At 38.8% G+C, this 9,663-nt stretch overlaps 1 protein-coding gene across 1 annotated transcript in view; it reads left to right on the top strand.

Annotated features, from left to right (window-relative positions):
* The first annotated feature begins 8,245 nt into the window (after positions 1 to 8,245).
* ADCY10 (adenylate cyclase 10) overlaps positions 8,246 to 9,663 on the top strand; it is a 66,728-nt gene continuing 65,310 nt past the window's right edge. Inside the window, exons 1-2 of the mRNA XM_031435842.2 lie at positions 8,246 to 8,393; positions 9,073 to 9,177. Of these exons, the coding sequence (XP_031291702.1) occupies positions 8,246 to 8,393; positions 9,073 to 9,177 (253 nt within the window). The remainder of the gene's footprint in view (positions 8,394 to 9,072; positions 9,178 to 9,663) is intronic.

Here is a 9,663-nt window from a genome sequence, read left to right as displayed (position 1 = left end):
TCACTTTATCAGTCCAGTAGAGCTGAATTCTATATCAAATTTTCTAACAAATCCTTATTGATCACTTCATTGGGTAAATTTTCTCAATGCCAGGTCTGACAGGCCTGTGTTTCAGCTCAACTCTGCCACATATTAACTATGAGACCTTGTTAATGTTTGTTTCTGAGCTTTAGGATTTTCAAGAGTAAAATGGGGATAATAATAGTACTTACTTAACAGGATTGTTCTAAAGATAATTGAGATAATGTTTTAACACAGCTCCTGGTCCATGATGGGTGTCAAATAAAAGGTAGAAAGCTTCAGAAAATGGTAAAGTTAATTGAAGATAGACCTGAAAAGTACTTTCTTAGACAAAGGAGTTTTAGCTGCAAAAAGGATATAGTATATTAACCTATTTGCACATCTTCTGAAGTAATAACTATTGGAACTCTCACGGCTTTCACAGGTTAAAGCAGAAAACAAGCTGCTTGGGGTGGTGGGCCAGAAACAGGGATAGAAAAGGCTCCGTAAGAGATAAATTCTTAACCTAATCTGTTTTGTGGCTTGGCATTCATTTCAAAGAAACATTGATTCAAAGTACATCAATACTGTTGTTTCTCCATCGTAAACAGATTGTTTTTTAAGTTGTTAAAATGATGGTGAAAGGTTGAATCTTAACAAGGATTGACCTTAAAGCCCAGATTCCTCTCTATAAAGCAAAACAGTTTCTACTGGAGCTTTTTTAGATAAAGGAACAGAAATAGAAAGTACTGGTATTTATTAAGACTGGCTTTCTCTCTAAGGGGTCTGTTTAATTATATGAACTATGATTCCAATAATATTAAGACTGGTTTCCATGGCACCAGAAAATTTACTCAGCAAACATAATTAAATGAGCCTCTCTTTTTTTCCTCCCTTAAGACAACTATGTTTTACAACATTTTGAAACACAGAGTAAATTTAATTATAGGGCTGGACTTTGAGAATGCTTGTTTTTTCAGCTCAGCTTTTTAAAATTCAGGTTTTACAAATGTGTCACCAAATATTAATTGTAGTTGTGATATACATAAGAACAGCTAGAAAATCAAAACTCGATTTAAGCTGTTAGAAAATGTGCCATCCTCTTAAAACACATTTTGCCAGTGTCCATTGGATGAAGAGACAGATCCAGTGCCACATTGGACTGCAAGTCATCTTTGGGATGAATTTGATCAGAAGTATGTACTTGATCAGTAGGAAAGGATGGGTCAAAAATTAATCTCACAGAAATCTCTGAAGATACGTATTATAACTGGTAAATTTCATTGTCCTGGTAAAAGTCACAATCATTATTGACCAAAACTGGGTGTTTACTCAGGAGATACTTGCCTTTACAATAATCACCTACCAACAACTGCCTAATTTCAACCACCCTCCACGTAGTCAGGGAAAGAGTTGTGAAAATGACTTTGGGATCAATCAGTCTCCCTGACCCTTGACCCAAACATCCAGTCAGGAGAACCTGAAGCAGTACAGGTACCAGCTATAGGCCACTGGCTGGTGGGGGAGGGGAGGGCAGTGCCAGCCAATCAGAAGCAGTCAGTGCCCGTGAAACAATGAGCTTCTGATGAGGGTGTGGCCAGCAAAACGGCTTTTAGACAAAACTGTCATTTTATGTTCAGCTCTAGACAGACATGGCACTTTTGCTGTCTTCAGAATAATGTCACCCAGTCCCCTTTCCTGTTTTCTGCGCTCCTGAAAGAGCTAGTCCCTGATCTAGGCTCTCGCTCCTCCTCAACCCTGGAGAAAGGAGGTACGTGGCAGTAGGAGTCTGAGTAGGAAGAATGGTTGCAGAGCTAAAGATGAGGGCAACCCTTGGGGAAGAAGACAGGTGTGGGAGCTTAGAGAGGAGTGGGAAATCCTTGGGCTGGGAATGGAGGTTCAACTTAAGTATATCAGTCCTTTAAGCGAGGTTAGAAGCCTGAAGGCTTAAATGTTATCACATTTATCCTAGATGCCCTATTTTTCTAGCTTACTATCTATTTACTTCTCTTCTGCAACTTCTCAGATGATAACCTTATCAGTCATCAAATAGCAAATGCCTACCATGGGATGGGGCTCTAGGAAAATGCTGTGGAGAAAGCAAAGATAAATATGTAGAACGTGACTCTAACATAGAGGAGCTTACAATTCAGAGGAAGACGTAATATGAGCAGATCAATAGATAATCAAGGATTTTTAAATAGATAATAAGGCATGTAAGTTTATAGACACTAAGTGCCCCGCTGGCTCAGAGGAAAAATTGCCTTGGCTAGAGTGGTCTGACAAGCTTTCCTGACAGATAACATCCCTTTAAGTTCAGAGTATCTCCTTTGGATATATGTAAAACCTGATTTTACATATTGATGAAAAATTGGATGAAAACTGAAATGTATTAGAGGTTTCTTAAAAAGATATTTAGAGAAACAATCATATATATAATTGATCTTTAGTTTTGTTTTCATTTAGGGAAACTGGCTTTAAGCAGAATAAAGCCAGACACTCTCCTTCACTCAGGAAGGTCTGTCTTGGTCTGTCTTTGGGGCCATGCTCTTTCACTCTGTCATGTATCCTCATCCCTAGATGCTCTCTTAGTGCCCACTCTCCACAAGCTCTATTCTTGACTGTGATTGAATTGGCCAAATAATTGATGAGGCTTTATCATCAATATGCATGGAAAGTGCTCTGAAATTAAATATGTATTTTCTCTAGGTCATAAACATCCCCCAAGTGTCATAAAATATATACACATGGGATGTACCATGGTCTAATAGAAAGAACATGGACTTGGACTTTGCAAATTCCAGAGGCCTGGGCTTTCCATCTGGGTAACCTAAGGCAGATTCATCCAAGCTGCAGTTTCTGTATTTATAAAATGGGCATGAGGCCTACCCCACACGACAGTGCTGTTTTGAGGATTAAATTAAGCAAGCCTGTAAAACGCTTCACATAAAAAGTCTTAATGAATTACAGTTACAGTGTGGGATGTGCCATATCACTAACCATTTTCTGACACTGCAAAACTTAAAGCAGAACACTAAGTCTTCAAACACAGAAAATTTCGATTGTCTTCTTATGGGTCTTCATGAGAAAAGCTCTACCAGGTTTTCATTTTAGATACCTTTGCCTCTTCAGCCCATGAACAGTTTTGTTATTCTAGTTTCCCTTCTCCATTTGTCATCCTAATCTCCAAATGCATCTACTTTCCTTGCCTAGTAATCATAAACTTAGAAAAATCTGTCCAAATCTTCAAATCACCTTATTTAAAACAATGGAATCTTAGCAGTCGTCTAAGTCATCTTTCCACTAAAGACAGGAATCACCTCTGCAACCTTACAGAGCCAATAGACATAACAACCTCTCATAAGGAAAGCCAGTCCTTCCTAAGACGGGTTTCCTAATTCCTAGGGAACGTTCATCCTCACATTGTTTGAGTTTGCCTCCCCGTGATTGCCAGCTGTCGATCCTACTTGATCCTTTTGGAGGAAAAAAATAAATAAATCTAACCCATTTCCCATGGTGTTAAAACCAAAGCAAAACAGTCTGTCCTGTGCACATGAGGAGGGTATGGTGCTGTCAAGACTGAAAGGACTGGTAAATGATAAAATGCAATATTTGGAATATATTTAAACTAAAAAAGTATTCACTATTTATTTAAAATTCAAATTAAACTAGATGCCCTATATTTTTATTTGCTAAATCTGACAGTGTTATAAGCAGTAACCAAGGAGAAAAAAGTTAAGATAGTCAATGAACAGGGCCAGGAGAGGGAGAAATAGAGCCTCCCCCTGCTCACCTCTGCTCAGTCCTGTCTCTGTTCATATCTGCCCAAGCACATCTGTGGAAGCCTCTTCAGAGCACCCATTCCTACAGAAATCACATTAAGCTCGCCTATTTGATTAACTAGCTCCCTCCACTGAAGAAAAAGAAAAAAGAAACTTTCCTTTCCCTCTTCAACCCTTCTGTGAACTTTCTTCTTGCTTAGCTAAACTAAATCCCTACCTGAAGCAAAAAGTAGGGGAATTCTTTTGTTAAATGCAGGGATCAAAATTAGACTTTGAACAGGGACCTTTGTTTTCTAGTTACTCCACAACCTTCACATTTCAGTTCAAATAAAGTGGGCAGAGCTAAACCCAACACTCTGGATCAGATTTGAACACTGTTTACATACCTTAAGATTTGCATTGCATCCAAATGGCCAATTAACATATGAAAAGTGCTTAAGTTCCTTAATACCACCAAGGAAACAAAACTACCTATATTACCACTCACCTACCAACATGGCCAAAATTTTAAAAGACTGACAATAGCAAGTCTTAGGTGGGATATGAAGTTTCTGCCTCTCATTTTTGCTTGTGGGGTGTAAGTTGGTACAACCATTTTGGGTGTGTGTGTGTGTGTGTGTGTGTGTGTGTGTGTGTGTGTGTGTGTATCTCTCCTATGACCCAGCAATTCCACTCCAAGATATATGCCCAAGCATATGTATGAAATGCATATATATGTTCACCAACACACACAAGCAAGAATGTTCTTAGCAGCATTATTCCTAATAGCCTAAAACTGGAAACAACCCATAGGTCAATAGTAGAATAGATAAATACTTTGTGTATAATCTAGTGATGAAATACTATACAGCACTGAAAATGAAATTTTTTTTAATGGAGGTCCTGGGGATTGAATCCAGAACCTCATGCATGCTAAGCACATGCTCTGCCACTAAGCTATACCCTCGCCTTCAAATGAACGATTCTTGATATACACACAACATGGATGAACATCACAAATATTTGAGAAAAAAAGAAAAGAATATATATAATATTGATTCCATTTACATAAAGTTAAAAAATAAGGTAAAGGTGATCTTTGATGTTAGAAATTAGAAGACAGGTTACCTTTGGGAAGAAATGGGGGAGTGACTGGGAGATGGCATGTAAAAGGGGCTTTTGTAGTGCTGGTCATGTTCTTTCTTGATATAAGTAGAAACTACATGGATTTGTTCACTTTATAATTCATCAGGCTATACACTTAGGAATTTTGCATTTTTCTGCACATACGTTATGCTTCAATAAATAAGTTTTTTAGAAGTTAGCACTGAGTTTGCAGTTAAATCTAGTTTTTCACACCATATGCTTATACATTTGATTTTGTTAAAATTCTAAGTACAGCACACTTTGCATTTATTCATCCGAAATTTCATTGTTATTTCAGTCGATTAAGATTTTAACATCCTGATTCTATCATTCAGTACATTAGCTCTCCTTCCAACTATATCTTTATCTGAGTCCTCTAGCACACCCATGGAGGCTTCCCTCTGAGTGGGCACTAGAACACAAATCCTTTAGGTCTAATTGTTAACCAGCTAACTATATTTTCATCACTTCTATAATTTGTATCTTACCCACAAAGATGTGAGAAGTTCGGCCAAATGCCTTATTGAAGTCAAGATATACTTTGTCAATAGCATTCCCTTGATTTAAAAGTTTAGTAAATCTTCAAAAGAGAAAATAAGGCCAGTTTGTGCTTGGCTCTAAATTCATTTTGACTCATATAAGAGCTCGCATATTACCAAGTATGATAACTCAACAAGTATTCCAGCTCTCTCCCGCTGCACACATGGTAGGATTGCACCTTTCCACTTAGGTAAACTTAGATGTGTCCCATAGCTTGCTTCGGCCAATGTCATTTGAGTGGAAGTGAAATATGTCACTTCTGGGAGGACACTTTAAGAATGAGTCTGCCCTCCAGACAGAGAAAGACAAATACTGTAAGATATCACTTACATGTGGAATCTAAAAAAATACAGCAAACTAGTGAATATAATAGAGAAGAAACAGACTCACAGAGGTAAAGAAGGAACTAGTGGTTACCGGTGGGGAGAGAGAACAGGGAGGGGCAAGATGGAGGTGGAGGATTAAGAGGTACAAACTATCAGGTATAAAATAAGCTACAAGGATGTATTGTACAACATGGGGAATATAGCCAATATTTTATAACTATAAATGGAGTATAACCTCTAAAAATTATGAATTACTATATTGTATACCTATAACATGTAATATTGTACATCACCTATACTTCAGTTTAAAAAATATGACATTGTAAAATAAATTTTTTTTTATACAAAAAAAAAAAAAAAAAAAAGAATGAGTCTGCCCCCTTTTCCCAGTGCCTTGGCAACCAGAATATCCCAGCCTGGGTCCCAAAGTCAAGGCAACAGTGGAGTAGGGCCTCAGCCAACCTACAATGAACATGTAGCATGAGCAAGAAATGAAAAAAATAGGCCTTTGTTATTTCAAGACACTGAGATGTTGGAGCTATTTTGGGTTTTTTTTTCCCTTTGTGGGGGGAGATAATTAAGTTTTATTTTATTTACTTATTTTTAATGGAGGTACTAAGATTGAACCTGGGACCTAATGCACACTCTACTACTGAGTTATATCCTCCCCCTGCTGGAGATATTTGTTAATGAAGCAAAATCTAGCTTATATAGACTGATTCATCATGTTTACCAGACTGTGTCTTCTGGAATCCACATGTAGGCTCATCTTTTGAAATTCAGAAGAGAATATACCTGTCCCTAGTTTTCTAGCCCATTTCTCATTCTCCATTATTTTTTGAGATTACTGATATCACATCTGTGAGTTCTTTCTATATATTTCAGTGGATGTAGGTTATCTGGGGATAGCTACTTGAATTTAAATGGCTTTTTCACTACTTTCTTAGCACGGACTTCAATTCTTTCTTACCAATATTTGTCGTATTTTCAGTTCTCCATAGTGGAGAAGGTAGAAACAAAAGAAGAGCTGTGTATTACATCATAGTCAAGCTTCATCCTTGTTCATCTAAATTACCTTGCTTTCAATAAAGTCTAAAACTCCCTCCAGGTTTTCTTAACTTCAACATTTTTCCTACGTCTCAGCTCATTCTGGGCATTCATCCTTCTTAGAAGTTCATATACCGCTTATCAAACTCACTATCTGAAATTATTTATTGGATGTACTTGATACCTATTGTCTGTTCCTGGCATATGCTGTGGTTTAATGATACTCTTTTTTTTAACCTTAGTTATATGCTTTTCTTTCTACCTTTTGTTCGCTTCTTAATATTTGAGTTTACCAAGGTTTTCCTTTTAAAGGTTATATGAAACCTAATATTTAGTGCCCATTTTTAGAAGTTTCTATCCATTTTAAAGTTTGTTAACTATACCAATATACTGTTTTCCCTGATTTAAAAAAAAAAAGCTTCCCTGAAGTCTAAGATATGTTCATCATCTCACTTTTTCCTTCTAATTCTCTCATGTACCCCAACATGACCTGTGTCTGGTTGAAATTACTAACCAGTTCCTCCCTGTTGGTGAGTATCAGTTCCCCCTTTTTTGTTTTTAATTCTGTCACCTATTCCAGGTACTTGGATTGCTCTGAAAATAATCAAGATGCTACTCCTGTTCAGGGTGGTAGAGCATGGTCTTGACAACATTCAGGCATGAGTGTCTCATTAGCTCCAGCAGCTAAAGGCCTTAGTAAATCCTAGTTTTCTCAAAACGAACTAGGTAACAAATTAAAATTTCAACATTCCACTTACAGTTTAAAGCCTTCCACACACACACACACACACATACACACACTTGAATTCTTTCCCTCTCTTTCTTTAGAACTAGATCCTAATTCCCTTACTCTCTTACTTATATATAATACTCCACTTTGCTACTCACCTTTACATAAATATTCACACATAAATTTACGTTTATACTTTTTTAATTTTCAAAAAGGAGAGAAAAGATGAGATGTCAATAGAGGGGGAGGGAAGGAGGAAACATGAGGAGAGAAGGAAAAGGGGCCTGGTCTGAGGAATTAGTGCCGTGGGCCCCTCTACCACAGCACTAGCACCCTGAGAGGCTCTTCGTGCAAATGGATGGACCTGTTCAGCTACCCCCTTCCCCCCCATGCTGTTTGTAGGGGTGCTCATTGATATAACAGCTGTTCAGGGGTGGAGGCCTGGAGTGCGAGGGGTTCTCCTCTGTATAGAAAACTGACCCTTTTGAAGTATAACTCAACAGCCCACCCATTTTCACCACTCAGTCACTCAAATAAGTAGTCCATAGGTGAGACAAGGCAAATGGAGAAAAAGAAATAGGAAAGTGAGTGCCTGGATATAAGTCAGATTGCCTCCATTCTCAGCTTTGCTTTTTAGAAGGTCTATTTGAGGACTGTGTGCTGTGACCATAAAAGCCTGAACATTTGCCTTGAGCATGAACACTCGAAGAGAAGCGTCACAGGACCGAGCCATCGTCAAAATAGCAGCGCATTTACCGGACCTCATTGTCTATGGAGACTTCTCTCCAGAGCGACCGTCTGTGGATTATTTTGATGGCGTCTTGATGTTTGTTGATATTTCAGGCAAGCGCACAAGGGATGTTTAACGTGGGTGAACGACAGGCTCACGTTGGAACCACATGCAGAGCTTGATGGCAGAGTGGGGGTGGCATTTTCGAGGTGTTGTGCTGTTCCCGCAGATGTTCCTACTGAGAAAACAGGAGGGAGCAGGGATAACCTGTGGACCTGGCTCTCGTCTTCCCTTACCCAGCATGTCCAGTCATGGGCAAATCTTTAAGATGCCCGAGTCCCAGGCCTAGAACTTCAGGCTTCAGTGTCCCTGTCCCAACTTTACTGACTCAACACTCCCAAGCCCCACACCCCCCCAGGTAAAACTGACCTCAGGAAACGGTCTCTCTGGAGACAGCAAACTTGCCACCTCTTCAGAAGTCTTTGAATTTTGTGTGTTTTCATTACCATGAACTAGAAGTTCTGTACCCAGTTAAAGAAACTGCAGTCATCCCTGTACTAAGTTGAGAAATTTGGAGGGAAAAGGTATCTGGTGCCTTTCCTTGACCCCTAAAATAATAAACGCAGATAGAAGAGGCCCCATCTCTGACACTTGACCAGTCACAAAGATCATTAAAAAGAAATCCAGCCAGTTCTTAAAAGTGGAGTCCCGCTGCTTGCCAGTGTGGTCCTCGTCTCTTAGCTGTTTGGTTCCTCCAAGCACCCACGGAAACTAGCTGCATATTTGTTCCAGGTTTTACTGCAATGACTGAGAAGTTCAGCACAGCCATGTACATGGACCGAGGGGCTGAGCAGTTGGTGGAGATCCTCAACCACTACATAAGTGCAATAGTGGAGAGTAAGTGTCCCCAGAGCTTTCTGGCTTATGCATATTCCAGTTCACTGTTTTTCTGTATTTGTCCATTATAATCTGATAGAGTACTGCTGCTTAACACTCATGTTCCCCATGCAATGTGTATGGCAGCAGTCTTTTTGGAAATACAGTACAAGTGAAGGAAGGTAATCAAACCTCCCTAATACAGACTATTTGAGGGATTAGTTTTGCATTCATTACAAGACTGAATCAGAGACTACTTTTCAAAGAGCTGTAATTCAAAAGAGAAACAGACTCACCGATATAAAGAAGCTTACGGTTACCAGGCGGTAAAGGGGGTGGAAAGGGATAAATCAGGAGTTCAAAATTTGTACCTCCTGGGGAGAGGTGGAAATGTTAGCTGTCTTGATTGTGGTGGTGGTTTCATAGGTGTATACATCTATCAAAATTCATCAAATTGTACATCTGAAATACGTGTAGTTTACTGTACAGGAATTATACAATAAAGGT

This window comes from Camelus dromedarius, chromosome 23 (genome assembly GCF_036321535.1).
Source record: "Camelus dromedarius isolate mCamDro1 chromosome 23, mCamDro1.pat, whole genome shotgun sequence".
In the NCBI taxonomy this organism is placed as follows: domain Eukaryota; kingdom Metazoa; phylum Chordata; class Mammalia; order Artiodactyla; family Camelidae; genus Camelus; species Camelus dromedarius.
This window is presented reverse-complemented; position numbering and strand designations above follow the sequence as displayed.